General features: G+C 42.9%; 1 protein-coding gene across 2 annotated transcripts in view; it reads right to left on the bottom strand.

Annotated features, from left to right (window-relative positions):
* The window catches only part of LOC129815232 (protein bassoon-like), a 172,731-nt gene that overhangs the window by 136,351 nt on the left and 15,844 nt on the right, over positions 1-20,536 (bottom strand). For both annotated transcript variants that reach the window (XM_055868821.1, XM_055868822.1), the window contains exon 2: positions 14,513-14,888. In XM_055868821.1, coding sequence (XP_055724796.1) covers positions 14,513-14,888 — 376 coding nt within the window. The remainder of the gene's footprint in view (positions 1-14,512; positions 14,889-20,536) is intronic.

The following is a 20,536-nucleotide window of genomic DNA, read 5'->3' as shown; positions in this document are numbered from 1 at the left end:
GATGCTGGACGGGCGAGCAGGTGCGGGCAGTGATCGGTTGAATAGCATGCATTTAGTTTTACTTGTGTTTAAGAGCAGTTGGAGGCCACGGAAGGAGAGTTGTATGGCATTGAAGCTCGTCTGGAGGTTAGTTAACACAGTGTCCAAAGAGGGATGGCAGCAGTGTATGTGCAATGTTTTAGACTGATTCAATGAACCATTGCATTTCTGTTCAAATGGTGTATCAAGACTGCCCAAATTTGCCTATCTGGTTTATTAATACATAACTGTGCACTCTCCTCAAACAATAGCATGGTATTTGCTCACCGTAATAGCTACTGTAAATTGCACAATGCAGTTAGATTAACAAGAATTTAAGCTTTCTGCCATTATCAGATAAGTCTATGTCCTAGGAAATTTTCTTGTTACTTACAACCTCATGCTAATCACATTAGATTAAGTTCGCTCAACCATTCTGTGGGGGGGATACCGATCCAGTAGAGCTTAACCGCTCAACAGCGCATGTGCGCACTCCCTCATCGTTTGGAGAAAATATCCCTTCTATTTTACTCAGCTTTGTTCAATTGTATTCTTCCTTATATAAAATATTATATAATAATGCCACAGAATTCTAAGTGAATCTTACCTGCTAAATGAACTAGTGTAGCCCACAGCCATAGCCAGAGGAGGACCTAACATAAGGACAACTCAGAGTATGCTACACATTTTCTTCATATCATGTTGCTTTAGACCTGTCTAAAATAAATAATGGATTTATTGTGAAGGTGTAAGCTATATTACATGGATTTATTAGACTTTTTAAAATGTAGATGTTCCAAAGGTCTGCATCAGTGGCTTGTAGGCTATGTGTGCAAGCCAGGAGATGCTAAATGTGTTTATGTTAATTATCGATCAATTACCGTGAGACTGGTTATTTGCTTATTTGCTGACAAAATTTAGTGACCGCCACAGCCCTAGTAGAGATCTACGGGTAAATTAGCAAAGTCCAGCCACTCTTTTGATACAGGATGCAGTGATGAGTATCAAAACTATCACAAAACGAAGGGCATTATGGTAGATGGCATCCAACATTTTAAGAGTAGTAGCAGCTGCACTTTGATAAATAATATCACCATAATCAAGAACATATAAAAAGGTTGACTGAATAACATGCTTTCTACTGCTTAGAGAAAGGCATGATCTGTTTCAGTAGAAAAATCTTAGCTTCTTAACCAGCTCATGTATGTTTTTTTAAACATCAAATCCATTTCAATCCAAATGCCTAAGTATCTATATACGGGAACACGTTCGATTGGAGAACCATCTAATGAGTGAACATGTAGTTCATCTGAAACATTCTTACGAGAGTTTGAAAACAACATGTATTTGTTTTGCCTGCATTAAGTTAAATCAGCAAGAGATTCCTGCATAGCTATAAAATCTGACTGTAGTTCTGACACAGCCAGATCAACAGTTAGTGGGAATAGCATACATAACAGTATCATCCGCATATAGATTAAGTTGACCGTTTTTTACAGATTGGCCAATGGTGTTTATACAAATTGTGAAGAGAATAGGTCCCAAAATCGACCCCTGTGGTACACCTTTAAGTACTCCAAGAACTTCAGACTTAACCCTATCAATCACAATGGCCTGCGTTTTGTCACTAAGATAATCATGAAACCATGAACAGGTGTTAGAGCTCAGGCCTATAAAATAGCATGATCAACATGATCAACAGTATCAAAAGCTTTTGACAGGTCCGCAAACAAAGCAGGACATTTCATTTTCGTGTCATTGACAAGATAATCAAAAACTAAAGTGGTTGCTGTAATAGTGCTATGCCCAGGCCTAAACCCTAATTGGTTTACATTCTAAATACATTTCTCAGATAAAAAAAGAGCAAAGTTGTACATTTACCAAGGATTCAAGAATCTTAGCTAGACAAGGAAGCCTTGAAATGGGCCGATAATTATTAAGATCACTACTATCCACTCCCTTATGGAGTGGCAGCACGAGCTGATTTTCATACTTTTTTAATATTTCCTGTTGAAAGGAGAGGACCCTTTCTACACTCCCCATAGTAGAACCATTTGAAGAACCCTATTTGGTTCCAGGTATAACCCTTTCCACAGAGGGTTCTACCTGGAACCAAAAAGGTTTCTACCCGGAGCCAAAAAACGGTATTCCTGTAGGGATAGCCAAATAACCATTTTTCTAAGAGTGTACAATGCCTGGAAAAAAAGAAGAAATAGGCTGTTCCAAATACTACCAACCATCATGTAGGGAAGGATCTGCTTTGCAATGGTCTCCCTCTTTTTAAAGATCCCCCCACTCTCTTTCTTCCCCCTCTCTCTCTCCCCCGCTCTCTCCTCCCCTCTCTCTCTCCCTCTACCCCACTCTCTCTCTCTCCCACCCCTTCTCGCTCTCTCTTCTTGAAATGATTTCACAGTACAAGAGAGAGTGGGAGAGTTTAGAGGGGGAAATATATATGAAGAGGAGAGGGGGATAGAGAGAAAGGGATAGACGGGTGGGGGGGGGAACAACAGAGATAGGATAGACATATGATGAGAAAGATAGAAAATAGTTGTCCCTTTTTTGAGGGCTTCTATCGCATGATATCTTTGGCATGGCATCAATAACTGTTTGTTTGGGATTAAAGCCATTTCAATTGAACTGAATGGAATTGAGGCACAGAATAGTCTGGAATAGTCTGGAGACAATAAAATTAACAAAGCTAAGAAAGAGAGAGAACCGATAGAAAGGCGGAAATTAAATTAGAGAATAAGTCAATAAAAATCGGATGTGGTTAAACCATGTTGTGAAGCCATGGAGGATTGTCTGGTTTCAGAGAATTCACATAAGGAGCGGACATGGAACAATCATGATTTAATAAAAAATACATTAATGATTTAGTCAAACAATCAAAACCAGCTGGAGAGCGAGCTTGCTGACTTTTGGCTGGAAGTTTATTTCAAAAACTGCCTGGTCTAAAAACTGGGTTAGCTGCAGCACTGAGAATATGGGTTGCATCCTAAATGGTACCCTATTCCCTTGATAGTACACTACATTTGACCAGGGCCCATATGGGAATAGGGAACCATTTCGGATGCACCCTAAACCCTCCTATCCCGAGGCTCAAGGATTTCTGCTACTATCTCTCCAAGAAGCCCATATGTCCTAATTCCATTAAACACCAACCATAATAAACATCGTATTTCTAAGTTAAAATAACTCATTATCGAGTGGATACACACATGTCTCGTTGCATCAGGGAATTTTACAGTAAATCCAAGATATCAACACATTCATACTGTAGCGCATGTCTATCTAATATGCAATGAAAATGTTTTTAAATAAAACTTACCAACAAGGGTTGAAAAAACTTTACCCACATTCCCAGGTTTTTTCCAGGTATCACATTTGGAAGATTCTCAGAATCAGGAGGGAATAAGAAGGAAATGCGAAATCTTTTAACCAGGATTTGTGGAATTTGGGTTACCGGAATGTTGAAAACCTACAAGCAATAATAAGCCAGAGCAGACTAGAGTTGAGGTGTTGTGAAGGAGTGTGTTCCAGTCAGCAGACTGGCCTAAATAGGTTGAGCATCCCACCGGGACGCAACACACTGAATTTTTCAAACACAACAATACAAAGAAAAGCACCAGATATTGCATGTAAGGGAAAGTTATTTTTTTTTGTTCCCCATAATATTCTGTGAACCATTAAATATGTTTTTACTATTTTTCTTGTGCCATTTCTTTTTAATTTCTTCCAGTCTATGACTGCATCACAAATGGGACCCTATTCCATATATAGAGCACCACTTTTGACCAGAGCCCTTTGCTAAGAGACCACTGGAGTGTTTGTGCCACTTTCTCGTTCTGTGGCTCTCCATCTCTCAATTTCATTTCTATTTCAATTTAAGGGCTCTATTGGCATGGGAAACATACAGTAACATTGCCAAAGCAAGTGAAATAGATAATAAACAAAAGTTAAATAAACAACAAAAATTATCAGTTAACATTACACTCACAGAATTTCCAAAAGAATAAAGACATTTCAAATGTCATATTATGTCTCTATACAGTGTTGTAACGATGTGCAAATAGTTAAAGTACAAAGGGGAAAATAAATAAACATGGGTTGTATTTACAATGCTGTTTGTTCTCACTGGTTTCCCTTTTCTTGTGGCAACAGGTCCCAAATATTACTGCCATGATGGCACACTGTGTTATTTCACCTAATAGATATGGGAGTTTATCAAAATCTGAATTGTTTTCGAATTCTTTGTGTGTCTATGTAATTTGATGGAAATATGTGTCTCTAATCTAATTATACATTTGGCAAGAGGTTAGGAAGTGCAGCTCATTTCCCACCTCATTTTGTGGGCAGTGTGCACATAGCCAGTCTTCTCTTGAGAGCCTGTTCTGCCTATGGTGGCCTCTCTCAATAGCAAGGCTATGTTCACTGAGTCTGTACATACAGTGCATTCAGAAAATATTCAGACCCCTTGACTTTTTCCACTTTGTCACATTTTGTTTGTTACGGAAATATTTTTATGGAAATGTACGTAAGTATTCAAACCCTTCCCTCAGTACTTTATTGTAGCACCTTTGGCAGCAATTACAGCCTCGAGTATTCTTGGTATGATGCTACAAGCTTGGCACATCTGTATTTGGGGAGTTTCTCCCATTCTTCTCTGCAGATCCTCTCAAGCTCTGTCATGTTGGACACGAGCTTCACTGCACAGCTATTTTCAGGTCTCTCCAGAGATGTTCAAATCGGGTTCAAGTCCAGGCTCTGGCTGGGCCACTCAAGGACATTCAGAGACTTGTCCAGAAGCCACTCCTGCGTTGTCTTGGCTGTGTGCTTAGAGTCGTTGTCCTGTTGGAAGGTGAACCTTCGCCCCCCAGTGTGAGGTCCTGAGTGCTTGGGAGCAGGTTTTCATCAAGGATCTCTGTATTTTCCTCCGTTCATCTTTGCCTCGATCCTGACTAGCCTCCCAGTCCCTGCCGCTGAAAAACATCCCCACAGCATGGATGCTGCCACCACCATGCTTCACCGTAGGGATGGTGCCAGGTTTCCTCCAGATGTAACACTTGGTATTCAGGCCAAAGGGTTCAATCTTGGTTTCATCAGACCAGAGAATCTTGTTTCTCATGGTCTGAGAGTCTTTGTATGCCTTTTGGCAAACTCGAAGGGGCTGTCATTTGCCTTTTACTGAGGAGTGGCTTCCGAATAGTGGGGAAAGATATACAGATAAGTTTTGGTGGTATTTACAATGTTGTTTGTTCTCTACTGGTTACCCTTTTCTCATGGCAACAAGCCATACATCTTGCTGCTGTGATTGCACATTGTGGTATTTCGCCCAACAGATATGGGAGTTCATCAGTGTTAGATTTGTTTTTCTTTGTTGGTCTGTGTGTTCTGTTGGAAATATGGCTCTCTAATGTGGTCATATACTACATTCAGAAAGTATTCAGACGCCTTCACTTTCTCCAAACTTTGTTACGTTACAGCCTTATTCTAAAATTGATTCAATAATTTTTTCGCCTCATCAATCTACACACAATACCTAATAATGACAAAGCAAAAACAGATTTTTAGAAACCCCGGACCTCACAGCCATAGAGGGCATTGGGTTCTACAACTTATTGAAGTATTTTTAGCCAGTTCCAAATTGGTATGTCGAATTTTATGTTCCTTTTGATGGCATAGAAGGCCCTTCTTGCCTTTTCTCTTAGATTGTTCTCGGCCATGTGGAAGTTACCTGGGGTGTTAATGTTTAGGCCGAGGTAGGCATAATTCTTTGCGTTCCAGGGCAACAGTGTCTAGATAGAATTTGTATTTATTGTCCTGGCAACTGTACCTTTTTTGAAAACCCATTATTTTTGTCTTACTGAGATATACTGTCAGAGCCCAAGTATGACAGAATCTTTGCAGAAGATCTAAGTGCTGCTGTAGGCATTCCTTGATTGGGGACAGAAGCACCTGATCATCAGCAAACAGTATACATTTGATTTCTGAGTCCATTAGGGTGAGGCAGGGTGCTGCAGACTGTTCTAGCGCCCTCACTAATTCATTGATGTATATGTTGAAAAGGGTGGGGCTCAAGCTGCATTCCTGTCTCATCCCGCGGCCCTGAGGAAAGAAATGTGTTTTTATTGCCGATTTTAAACTTGTTCTTAATGTCCATAGATTTTATAATGTCATGTTTTTCCTTCACCACTTTCCATCAATTTGTATAGCAGACCCTCGTGCCAAATTGAGTTAAGCTTTTATTGAAATCAGCTAAATACAAGAAGTCTTTGCTTTTGTTTTTGTTTATTTGTTTGTCAATAAGTGTGTGCAGGGTGTATACATGGTCTGTCGTATGTTATTTGACATTTGCCAATTTGACATTTGCTCAGGACATTGTTTTCACTGAGGAAATGTTGGAGTCTGCTGTTGATGATACTGCAGAAGATTTTTCTGAGATTGCTGTTGACACATAATTATTGGGGTCAAATTTGTCTCCAGTTTTGTGGATTGGGGTGACCAGACCTTATTTCCAAATATTGTGGATCAGAGCTGTATTTGTGGTCTGTATATTTGATCATTTCATCTAGGATACCATCAACACCACAGGCCTTTTTAGGTTGGAGGGATTGTATTTTGTCCTGTAGCTCATCCAATGTAATTGGAGAATCCAGTGGGTTCTGGTAGTCTTTAACAGCTGAGACTACGTTTGGTAAATTATCATGTATAGAAGGTAGGAAAGGTAGGAAACAACACCTCCACTCTGCTGATCCTCAACACTGGGGCCCCACAAGGGTGCGTTCTCAGCCCTCTCCTGTACTCCCTGTTCACCCACGACTGCGTGGCCACGCACGCCTCCAACTCAATCATCAAGTTTGCAGATGACACTACAGTGGAAGGCTTCTTTTTTTTTAAATTTCACCTTTATTTAACCAGGTAGGCTAGTTGAGAACAAGTTCTCATTTACAACTGCGACCTGGCCAAGATAAAGCAAAGCAGTGTGACACAAACAACAACACAGAGTTACACATGGAATAAACAAACATACAGTCAATAACACAATAAAAAAAGTATATGTACAGTGTGTGCAAATGAGGTAAGATAAGGGAGGTAAGGCAATAAATAGGCCATTGTGGCGAAATAATTACAATTTAGCAATTAAACACTGGAGTGATAGATTACCAACAATGACGAGACAGCCTACAGGGAGGAGGTGAGGGCTCTCGGAGTGTGGTGTCAGGAAAATACCCTTTCACGCAATGTCAGCAAAACAAAAGAGATGATCGTGGACTTCAGGAAACAGCAAAGGGAGCACCCCCCCAAAGCACATTGACGGGACAGCAGTGGAGAAGGTGGAAAGTTTTAAGTTCTTCAGTGTACATATCACAGAGAGTCTGGTGAAGAAGGCACAACAGTGCCTCTTCAACCTCAGGAGGCTGAAAAAAATGTGGCTCCTCAACAAAAACCCTCACTAACTTTTCCAGGTGCACAATCGAGAGCATCCTGTCGGGCTGTATCACCGCCTGGTACGGCAACTGCACCGCCCACAACCGCAGGGCTCTCCAGAGGGTGGTGCGGTCTGCACAACGCATCACCGGGGACAAACTACCTACCTTCCAGGACACCTACCCGCTGTCACAGGAAGGCAAAAAAAATAATCAAGGACAATAACCACCCGAGCCACTACCTGTTGACCCCGCTTCCATCCAGAAGCCGAGGTCAGTACAGGTGCATCAAAGCTGGGACAGAGAAATTGAAAAACAGCTTCTATCTCAAGGCTGTCAAACAACCACCACTAACACAGAGCATTGGCTGCCTACCTACAGACTTGATATCATTGGCCACTTTAATAAATGAAACACTACACACTTTAATAATGCCACTTTAAGAATGATTACATATCTCGCATTACTCATCTCATATGTATATACTGTATACTGTATCCTTCACTATCCATTCTTTGCTATCTATTGCATCTTAGCTGCTCTGTCACTGCTCATCCATATATTTTATACTTATATATTCTTATCCCATTCCTTAACTAGATTGTGTATTAGGTTTTGTTGTGGAATTGTGAGATATTACCTGTTAGATACAGCTGCACTGTCAGATCTAGAAGAATAAGCATTTAGCTACACTCGCATTAGCATCTGCAAACCATGTGTATGTGACCAATAAAATTTGCTTTGATTTGATAGGTTTTGGGTTCTTTGTTATATGGCCGAAAAGGTTGGAGAAATGGTTTATCCATACAACTCCATTTTGGATAGGTAGCTCTTTGTGTTGTTTGTTCCTGTCCCCCCTCCCCTCTGTCTCTATCTCCCTATCTCTCTCCCTGAGGAAATGATCAGCATTTAGACAGCTGAGGATGTTATTATTGGAACACCTGACTCACACACCCAAATAAGACAAGCTTGTCATTGTCACATTCACTTAAAACACAGAATTCACTGCTGTCTGGTGCTGTCTTATCTATGTTATAGCAGCTCTTGTTTCATATAATGCAAATACAATGCATAAAAATGCACTCACAGACATACACACACACCAGCACCAGTGGAGGCTGCTGAGGGGAGAACAGCTCATAATAATGGCTGGAACAGAGCAAATGGAATGGTATCAAACAACTGGAAACCATGTATTTGATACCATTCCACTGACTCCGCTCCAGTCATTACCACAAGCCCATTCTCCCCAATTAAGATGCCACCAACCTCCTATCGCTGGCACACACACGCGTGCATGCATGTTCATACCAACAGGCACACACAGGCAAACAGGCACACATGCACACACACATACAGATAGACATGCACACAGGCATCCATACACACACACACACACACACACACACACACACACACACACACAACCTATACACTAAGTGTACAAAACATTGAGAGCACCTTCTTTCTTGACACAAATCGGAGCGCCTGGCACCTACTACGATACTCTGTTCAAGGCACTTACATATTTTGTCTTTCCCATCCCCCCTCTGAATGGCACATATACATAATCCATGTCTCAATTTTCTCAAGATTTAAAATTAATTCTTTAACCGGTCTCCTACCCTTCATCTACAGTGATTGAAGTGTATTTAACAAGTGACATAGATCATAGATTTCACCTGGATTCACCTGGTCAGTCTACATCTGTCACGTTCGTCGTAGTGAGGAGACCAAGGCGCAGCGTGATTATAATACATCTTCCTTTTAATAATGAAGAATACTGAACAAACTATACAAAATAACAAAAACGAACGTGAACGCTATAAGAAACGAGTGCAGACATGCAACATCACATAGACAATAACCCACAAAACCAAAATGGAAGATGGCAAAAGACAACAAAGATAACTAAGGTCAGGGCGTGACAACGTCATTGAAAGAGCAGGTGTTCTTAATGTTTTGTGTACTCATTTACATTTACATACAATACCCATTTCAGATGACTGGATGAACATGGATGATTGACAGTTCTGCAATTGGTTAATGGCATATCCTGGCCATAATGTTACCCCCTGTTAAGTCACTCTAAATTGTATGGCTGTCATGATGTTTTTACACAGCCTCCAGTCACAGTCAACCAACAATAGATGCATCCCAAATGACAGCATATTCCCTATTTAGTGCACTACTTGACCAGGGCCCATGGGTAGTGCACTAAATAGGGAATAGGGTTCCATTTGGGATGCACACAATGAGTTCCATTCCGCCAGGATCAGGATGGCACGTTGGGTATATCATGAATCAACTGTGAGAGGAAGTCAATGAAAAGGCTGCTGTGTGCTGAACATTAAATCTGTGTCTCAAGTGGCACCCTATTCCCAAAAGTAGTGCACTACATAGGGAATACGGTGGCATTTGGGACGTATTCTTGCTAGCTACCACTCCCACAGAGCTTTGCCATTGTGCTAAAGGTTGCATCGGAGGCTGTGCATGTACTAATGAACTAAGCCCTCTTATGAAACAACAATATGAAAAATACCAATATCCACTGACTCTCTCCCTTGCTCCCTCTCCCTCCCTCCCATTTGGGATGCAGCCACTGACTCTGTAAAACCAACCACCCTGACAACACTGGTATAACCCTGACCACACTGTTATAACCCTGACAACACTGTTATAACCCTGACCACACTGTTATAACCCTGACCACACTGTTATAACCCTGACCACACTGTTATAACCCTGACCACACTCATTATAACCCTGACCACACTGTTATAACCCTGACCACACTGTTATAACCCTGACCACACTGTTATAACCCTGACCACACTGTTATAACCCTGACCACACTGTTATAACCCTGACCACACTCATTATAACCCTGACCACACTGTTATAACCCTGACCACACTGTTATAACCTTGACACAATATAGTAGCTATATCTAGGAAAACCAAAGTTCCAAAGACTCGGTCTAATATAGTGTATAAGAGGTCATACAAGACATTTGCAGTGATTCCTTTGTTGAAGATGTTAAGAACACTTGCTAGTCTGTGGTGTGTAATGAGGAGCAACCAAACGCTGCATTTGACATATTTATGAAATTGCTTATACCAGTTACTAATAAGCATGCACCCATTAAGAAAATGCCTGTAAAAATTGTTAAATCCCTGTGGATAGATAAGGTATGGTTGAAAGGGATGAGGCAAAAGGAATGGCAAATAAGTCTGGCTGTACAGCCGATTAGCAAACATACAGTAAATTGAGAAATCATGTGAATAAACTTAACAAAAAGAAGGAGAAACTGTACCATGAAACAAAAATAAATGGCAGGTAGCCTAGTGCTTAGAGCGTTGGACTTGTAACCGAAAGAACTGTCGCTCTGCCCCTGAACAAGGCAGTTAACCCACTGTTCCTTGGCCGTCATTGAAAATTAGAATTTGTTCTTAACTGACTTGCCCTGTTAAATAAAGGTAAAATGTAAAACAATATATACAAAAGTATGTGGACACCCCTTCAAATTAGTGGATTCTGCTATTTCAGCCAAACCTGTTGCTGACAGGTGTATAAAATCAAGCACACCGCCATGCAATCTCCATAGACAAACAGTGGCTTTAGAATGGCCTTACTAAAGAGCTCAGTGACTTTCAACGTGGCACCGTCATAGGATGCCACCTTTCCAACAAGTCAGTTCATCAAATTTCTGCCCAACTGTGCTGTTATTGTGAAGTGGAAACGTCTAGGAGGTCTTGTAGGACACACAAGCTCACAGAACACCAAATGCTGAAGCACGTAAAAACCATCTGTCCTTGGTTGCAACACTGACTACCGAGTAACAAACTCTGAAAGCAATATCAGCACAAGAACTGTTTGTCGGGAGCCTCATGAAATGGGTTTCCATGGCACACAAGCTTAAGATCACCATGTGTAATGCCAAGCGTTGGCTGGAATGGTGTAAAGCTAGCTGCCATTGGACTCTGGAGCAGTGGAAACGTGTTCTCTGGAGTGATGATTCACGCTTCACCATCTGGGACTGTTTTTCATGGTTCGGGCTAGGCCCCTTAGTTGCAGTGGAGCGAAATCTTAACACTACAGCATATAACGTGTTCTCAATTTGCCTACCTGGTTAAATAAAGGTGAAATAAATAAATAAAAATAATAACATTGTTGACGATTCTGTGCTTCCAACTTTGTGGCAACAGTTTGGGGAAACTCAACAAGAAGTTCTGATTTCATTATTACCGGATCCCTCCGGAACTCACACACACCTGTCCCCTATTCCCACTGATTATTATTTGCATATATGTGCCCTTTGTTCACCATGGTGCTGTCCATTATTGTTACAATGACTGTTGGTGCGTGTGAGTACCTGTGCTCTGTGTTTTGGTCTTTCGTGCCATTGTGGATTGGGCAGATGATTACGGGTCTCGTCCCGTGCGTTAATCATTGTGCGCGTGTGTTATTTATTTGTGGTACTCCTCGCTCTTTTATTTGGGATTCTACCCTGTGTTTTATTGTAGTGTTTGTTTGGTCTTCGTCCTCGTGCCTTTACACGGCACGCCGTAATTTGTGTGTAATAAAAACCCTTATTACGCATTCCTGCGCCTGTCTCCCCCAACCCTCTGACATTACTGAAACAGGAGCCAAGTGGTAAATATAAAGATCCAGTCCATTAAAAAATTGGGGGCCTCACACTTCAGTGTTGTGAAGTTCTAGCAAAACGCTTACCGCAAAGAATTAAAAAGGTATTGGCGGATATTATTCATCCTAATCAGACAGGTTTTTTACATGGACAATACATTGGAGATAATATAATATAAGTGGATATGATAGAAACAACAGAACACCATGAAAATCTGGGAATCCTGGCCTGGAATTCATTGCTGACTTTGAAAAGGCCTTTGATAAAGTACGTCTGGAGTTTATATATAAATGCCTGGAATATTTCCATTTTGGAGGATCTCTTATAAAATGGGTTAAAGTTATGTATAGTAACATGCACATTTGTGGCCTGCTGGAGGTCATTTTGCAGGGCGCTGGCAGTGCACCTCCTTGCACAAAGGCGGAGGTAGCGGTCCTGCTGCTGGGTTGTTGCCCTCCTACGGCCTCCTCCACGTCTCCTGATGTACTGGCCTGTCTCCTGGTAGCGCCTGCATGCTCTGGACACTACGCTGACAGACACAGCAAACCTTTTTGCCACAGCTCGCATTGATGTGCCATCCTGGATGAACTGCACTACCTGAGCCACTTGTGTGGGTTGTAGACTCCGTCTCATGCTACCACTAGAGTGAGAGCCCCGCCAGCATTCAAAAGTGACCAAAACATCAGCCAGGAAGCATAGGAACTGAGAAGTGGTCTGTGGTCACCACCTGCAGAATCACTCCTTTTTTGGGGGTGTCTGGCTAATTGCCTATAATTTCCACCTTTTGTCTATTCCATTTACACAACAGCATGTGAAATTTATTGTCAATCAGTGTTGCTTCCTAAGTGGACAGTTTGATTTCACAGAAGTGTGATTGACTTGGAGTTACATTGTGTTGTTTAAGTGTTCCCTTTATTTTTTTGAGCAGTGTATATACCAATTTAATTTAAGGACAAAAAAGTTGACAGCTCTGCCATATAGATTGCAAAATAGTTGGGAAGAGAATTTTGATGTACCGATTCCTTGGCACATGGGTTGGCGCCCCCCTTTGGGTTGTGCCGTGGCGGAGATCTTTGTGGGCTATACTCGGCCTTGTCTCAGGATGGTATGTTGGTGGTTGAAGTTATCCCTCTAGTGGTGTGGGGACTGTGCTTTGGCAAAGTGGGTGGGTTTATATCCTTCCTGTTTGGCCCTGTCCGGGGGTATCATCGGATGGGGCCACAGTGTCTCCTGACCCCTCCTGTCTCAGCCTCCAGTATTTATGCTGCAGTAGTTTATGTGTCGAGGGGCTAGGGTCAGTCTGTTATATCTGGAGTATTTCTCCTGTCTTATCCAGTGTCCTGTGGGAATTTAAGTATGCTCTCTAATTCTCTTTCTTTCTCTCTCTCGGAGGACCTGAGCCCTAGGACCATGCCTCAGGACTACCTGGCATGATGACTCCTTGTTGTTCCCAGTCCACCTGGCCGTGCTGCTGCTCCAGTTTCAACTGTTCTGCCTGCGGCTATGGAACCCTGACCCGTTCCCTGTGATTATTATTATTTGACCATGCTGGTCATTTATGAACATTTGAACATCTTGGCCATGTTCTGTTATTATCTCCACCCGGCACAGCCAGGGTGGAGCCAAATCATTCTCTACTATTATTCTGACATTTCACATTCTTAAAATAAAGTGGTGATCCTAACTGACCTAAAACAGGGAATTTTTACTATGATTAAATGTCAGGAATTGTGAAAAACTGAGTTAAAATGTATTTGGCTAAGGTGTATGTAAACTTCCGACTTCAACTGTATAAACAACAAATATACAGTTGAAGTCAGAAGTTCACATAAACCTTAGCCAAATACCTATAAAAACTCCGTTTTTCATAAAACTGATAAAAATACACCACCGGGCGACTGTGAAAAGACACACACACACAGGCACACGCATATACAGCACACACACACACACACACACAATAACATACACACTATACACACATGTACACATGGATTTTGTGTTGTAGATATGTGGTAGTAGAGTAGTGGCCTGAGGGCACACACTTAATGTGTTGTGAAATCTGTTGTGAAATGTATTGCAGTGTTTATAAAAGGTTATAACTTCCTTCATTTTGCTGGACCCCAGGAAGAGTAACTAATGGGGATCCATAACAAATACAAACCACATTCTATGACCCTGACCACATTGTATAAACCTAACCACATTCTCTGTTCCTGATGTCCTAAACAGTTCAAACGTATCATACAATGTCAAATATACTGATATACATACAGTGTCCCTGTTAGGACAGCCTTTGTGTCAGTGGGAGCTGATTCAGTCTCAGAAAGAAAACTGAAGATGTCCTAATATGGACACTGTATAAACAAACAAAATCATCAATAGGCAAAGTAGCACATGATCCACTGTTTGTTCCTACCTCGGTGAGGTGCGGGTTGGGGTTGAAGCCACACTGGTTGCACACCGTGGATCGGCACTGGGTGCAGGTGCTGCAGTTTGGCTGGTTGTCCTCCGTGGTGCCCGTCAGGTCAGCCGTCTTACAGACGGGGCACAGCTTGCTGCTGGGCATGGGGGCGATCTGGGGCACAGAGTAGGGGGAGGTGGGGGTGATGGCGGGGGACACCGACGGGGAACGTCCCATCCTGCTACTACCCACGTCCACCTGGAGATTCTTACGGGCGGCGTGGCCCTGCTGCTCCCCCTTGGATGCCAGGCGGTCCCCTGTACCAGGCCCAGTCTGAACCTCCGCCTTGGGGCTGGACCCAGGGTCTGGCTGGGGGTATCTTCCAGAGACACTGTGGATGACAGATACGTGTTAGACTCTTGTGAGAGGATGTTGTGTTACATCTCAGAACAGCATGGCTTTAAGGCCGGGGCTTTGAAGCAGAGCTTCACAAATAGGACAATGCACTTTCAAATCAAAGTTTTGTCAGATGTTTTCAGACCTCTAAAGTAGTCTAATGTCAAGATGAAACCACATCACACGACATCGGTTGTGTAGATCCAACTATACTGCCCTACAGAGCAAAAAGGCAGTAACTGCTCATTTGGTCGACAATTAGTTCATGTCATTTTTGCTATATTAAATACCTGCTTAATCATGTGGACAAGTATCCTGCCTCTATTGTATTGTGTTTTGGAGAAAATAGGGGTCATGTTAGCAGTAACTGCATAAAGTTACTGTGAAACCAAGGTAAATAAAAGCCATATTTCTCAGTTCCATGCTATGAGCAGTTACTGACTTTTTACTTGGTAGAGCAGTATATGTGTAACGGATTTCCTAGATAGCAGGACTTCGACCAAAACGCAGCGTGGTTATATGACATGATATTTATTAAACAAAACCGAAAACACTTGAATAGATACAAAAACAACAAACGACGTAGACTGACCTGAACGTAGGAACTTACGTGTAACGAAGAACGCACGAACAGGAAAAACAGACTACACAAAAACCGAATGAACAAACAAACCGAAACCGAAACAGTCCGGTGTGGCGTAACATACACAGACACTGACACAGGAGACAACCACCCACAACAAACAATGTGAAAACGCCTACCTTAATATGGCTCTCAATCAGAGGAAATGAAAACCACCTGCCTCTAATTGAGAGCCATATCAGGTCACCCTTTAACCAACATAAAAACACATAACATAGACTACCCACCCAAACTCACGCCCTGACCGTCAAACACATACAAAATAACAAAAAGAACGGTCAGGAACGTGACAATATGCCTCAAGCACAAATACACAACCATGTATGGCGATGAATCTTGAATGAAAGGGTTTACAAGTGGAACATTTGCTTTGCCCAATGCCAATATGGGTACATGAAAAAAGAAGAGTGGGTGAGTTGGAAACATAAACGTTTTTATCTTGGTGAGATAAGGATAGAACAGGATTTTCAAAGCGCTGAGAATTTTTCTTCCTTTCTGTTTCACTTCTTCCTCCTCCTCACCCACGCTTTCAGCCTTCTGACCCCTGGCAGTGGAAAAGACATAGGCTGTGTCAAATGGCACCCTATTCTCTATATAGTGCACTACTTTTGACCAGGGCCCTATCTGGGGAATAAAGTTATATTTGACACAGACAGTTTCGTCACAGTAAAGTTACTCTGGAGGAGGCAGTAGGCAACTAAAGAAACACTCACCCTCTCAATCACACACGTACACACAACTTTCCAACCCCGCTGTCCGCTGTGCACTGAAGAGCTGAGCTGAGCATGCATACCTGTAGTGGTCTGTGTTCAGTTCATATGGAATAGACATGGTAGTGGTCTGGGTTCAGTTCATATGGAATAGACATGGTAGTGGTCTGGGTTCAGTTCATATGGAATAGACATGGTAGTGGTCTGTGTTCAGTTCATATGGAATAGATATGGTAGTGGTCTGTGTTCAGTTCATATGGAATAGACATGGTAGTGGTCTGTGTTCAGTTCATATGGAATAGACATAGTAGTGGTCTGTGTTCAGTTCATATGGAATAGACATGGTAGTGGTCTGTGTTCAGTTCATATGGAATAGACATGGTAGTGGTCTGGGTTCAGTTCATATGGAATAGACATGGTAGTGGTCTGTGTTCAGTTCATATGGAATAGACATGGTAGTGGTCTGTGTTCAGTTCATATGGAATAGACATGGTAGTGGTCTGTGTTCAGTTCATATGGAATAGACATGGTAGTGGTCTGTGTTCAGTTCATATGGAATAGACATGGTAGTGGTCTGTGTTCAGTTCATATGGTAGTGTCTGCCGCCTACGCAAGGTTTAGGATGCAAACTGGTGAGGGCCCAAAAAGGTGACACTTCTTTTTTTGTTGCAGTGAAACATGCAAAACATCCTTGCTAGGAGGAAATGCAGGTTTTTAACTAATTAATCAATAAAGAATATGATCTACATTATCAGTCTCTGTGTGTAAAATAAAAAGTGGTTAATGTGAACCTAACTCACTGTCACGCCCTGACCATAGAGAGCCTTTTTATTCTCTATGTTGGTTAGGTCGGGGTGTGACTAGGGTGGGTAATCTAGTTTTTTTTTTTCTATGTTGGCCTGGTATGGTTCCCAATCAGAGGCAGCTGTTTGTCGTTGTCTCTGATTGGGGATCATATTTAGGCAGCCATTTCCCCACTGTGTTTTGTGGGATCTTGTTTTTGTGTTGTTGCCTGTGAGCACTCCATAAAGTCACGTTTCGTTTGTTCGTTATTGTTTTGTGCGTTTCACTACAATAAATATGTGGAACCCAGATCACGCTGCGCTTTGGTTCGAGTATGCTTCCAACGACGATCGTGACACTCACAGCTAAAAAAATGCAAAGAAAGCAATCCAATGTTATTTGTTGCCTAGACTTTACTGCAAATGACACTCAAGTCCAGAGAAAAAAACAATACACTAATATTGCAGTTAGCCATGACAGCCTTTATAATAGAATGCTTGTGACCACACACATCTAAATATTGCACTTGGGAAAAAAAGATCTTAAAGTAGAAACAGAATGAAACAAACAGGCATTCTATTTTTGCTCTATTTTAGTGGCCACTATAGTAGACATTGATCAAGTGCAAAAGGCTACATGTCTGCAAAAATAATGTTCACTGAGTAAAAAATTAAATAACCCCCCCTCACTCACACACACATACGTGTTACTGTCAAGTTCAACACAACAAAAACAATATATTTGGGCTACACTGCTGTCACGTTCGCTGGAATAATGATCGGACCAAGGCGCAGCGGATGTTGAGTTCCACATAATTTAATTTATGAAGTGAAACATAGCAAAGACAAAAACAAATAAACAATAAACTAACAACGAACCTTGACTACAGAGCTTCTACGTGCACTAACTCAAAACAATATCCCATAAAACACAGGTGGATAGAATGCTACTTAAATATGATCCCCAATTAGAGACAACGATTACCAGCTGCCTCTAATTGGGAATCATACAAATCACCAACATAGAAATAATAACCTAGAACCCCAAATAGAATTAATAAACTAGAATAACCCCCAGTCACGCCCTGACCTACTTCACCATAGAGAAACAATGGTTCTCTAGAAGAACCCTCTCATCCCGCGGATTCGCCAGCATCGGAGGCGGCTCTGGTGCGGGACAAAGAAACCGCTCATCCTGCGGATCCGCTGCATCGAGGGTGGCTCTGGTGAGGGACAAAAAACCCGCTCAGCTCGTGGATCCAGCCATGGATCCTGGCTGAACACTGTGCCTGGACTGGACCTTGGTGTCAAGGAAGGCTCCTGCCATGGAGCGGGACTGGACACCAGATCTGGACTGAACATCAGTGCAGAGGAAGGCTCCTGCCATGGAGCAGGACTGGACGCCATATCTGGACTGAGCACCAGAGCAGGAGAATGCTCCGGCCTTGGAGCTAGACTGGACGCCATGCCTGGACTGGGCATCGGCGCAGGGGAAGGCTCCCGCCATGGAGCGGGACTGGACATTGTGCCTGGACTGGGCACCAACACAGAAGAAGACTCTGGCCTTGGAGCTGGACTGGACGCCGTGCTTAGACTGGGCATCGACGCAGGGGAAGGCTTCGGCCATGGAGCTGGAGGTTCCGGACCGTGGACCGTCTCAGGAGGTTCCGGACCGTCTCAGGAGGCTCAGGACTGTGAAACGGCGCCGGAAGCTCCGGACTGGGGACCGTCGCCGGAAGCTCCAGACTGGGGACCGTCGCCGGAAGCTCCGGACTGGGGACCGTCGCCGGAAGCTCCGGACTGGGGACCGTCGCCTGAAGCTCTGGACTGGGGAGGCGCACTGGAGGCCTGATGCGTGGGGTCAGCACAGCTGGCACCGGACTGGTGACACGCACCTCAGGGCGAGTGCGAGGAGCAGGCACAGGACGCACTGAACTGGGAAGGCGCACTGGAGGCCTAGTGCGTGGAACCGGCACAGGTGGCGCCAGACTGGTGACACGCACTTCAGGGCGAGTGCGGGGAGCAGGCACAAGATGTACCTGACTGGGGACACGCACTTCAGGGAGAGTGCGAGGAGGAGACACATGACGTACTGGACAGGAGAGGTGCACTTTATGCCAGAAGCGTGGAACCGGCACAGGTTGCACCAGACTGCTAACCGGATCCTCTGGTCAGATGTTGAGCAGAAAACACTTGCACAACATCTCTCTCATCTCACTCTCTCCCAACTTCCCCATTGCCTCCCTGACAGTCTCTGGCTCTTCCCTCTGCTCAGCCGTCAGCTCCATGTGCCCCCCCCCCCCCCCCCCCCCCCCCCCAAAACAAAAACTTGGGGTTGTCCTTGGGCTTACTGTAGCCACGAACACTGTCGTCGTCGCTGTCCTCCATTATCTCCTTCTGATGTCCAGAAATCCTTCACCTGGTGAACACGCTGCTTGGTCCTGGTTTGATGGGATACTCTGTCACGTTCGCTGGAATAAATATCGGACCAAGGCGCAGCGGATGTTGAGTTCCACATAATTTAATGAAAAAGTGAAACTTAGCAAAGACAAAAACAAATAAACAATAAACTAACAACGAACCGTGACAACAGAGATGCTACGTGCACTAACTCAAAACAATATCCCATAAAACACAGGTGAGAACGATTACCAGCTGCCTCTAATTGGAAATGGATGATGTTGAAAGATAGATGGGAGGGGTTGAATGGAGCTGAAGGGTGGGACTAATAACAAGATAAACAATGTAAAGCATATGGGATCTGTAAAATGTATATAGGTTCGAGAACTTTTGTGAAATAGCATAGTTACAAATAGAAACAAATATCAAACTGGATGGACATCAGAAATAGAGGAAGGACTAAGAACAAACAAGAGAGAACTATTGTAAAGTAGACTGTGTCTGTAAAATGTGTATAAGATGTATAAATTGAAGGTAAAAGCAGAAGTGTTTATTAGTTTACTCCAATTGGGGGATCGGCGGTAGGGTTTGCGGGGAATAATAATAAAGGTATATTCTTTTTAAAAAGTATGTATGTCTATATAGGTATGTGTATGTATATATGTGTATATGTATGCATGCGTGTATGGATATATATTTTTACCAAAAAAATATGGGCGATTGGAAATGATGCAGACAATTACATTGGAAGCAACATTCTTTCCAGAATATTAAGCTGATCCACTCCTTTAAAAAAAAATATATATAAAAAAAATAAAAAAATTGTTTTAAAAAATTGTTTCTGTGAACTTAATGCCATGTATCTCTCTTGACGGAGGGGAGAGGAAAGGAGAGAAGAGAGACGAGGAGAGGTGTCACAACTTCCGCCGAAGTCGGTTCCTCTCCTTGTTCGGGCGGCGTTCGGCGGTCGACGTCACCGGTCTTCTAGCCATCGCCGATCCACCTTTCATTTTCCATTTGTTTTGTCTTGTTTTCCCACACACCTGGTTTACATTCCCTCATTACTTGTCGTGTATTTAACCCTCTGTTCCCCCCATGTCTGTGTGTG

The sequence above is a fragment of the Salvelinus fontinalis genome, chromosome 18, assembly GCF_029448725.1.
Source record: "Salvelinus fontinalis isolate EN_2023a chromosome 18, ASM2944872v1, whole genome shotgun sequence".
NCBI classification, from domain to species: Eukaryota; Metazoa; Chordata; class Actinopteri; order Salmoniformes; family Salmonidae; genus Salvelinus; species Salvelinus fontinalis.
Note: the sequence above shows the minus strand (reverse complement) of the source record. Positions and strands in the feature narration are given on the sequence as shown.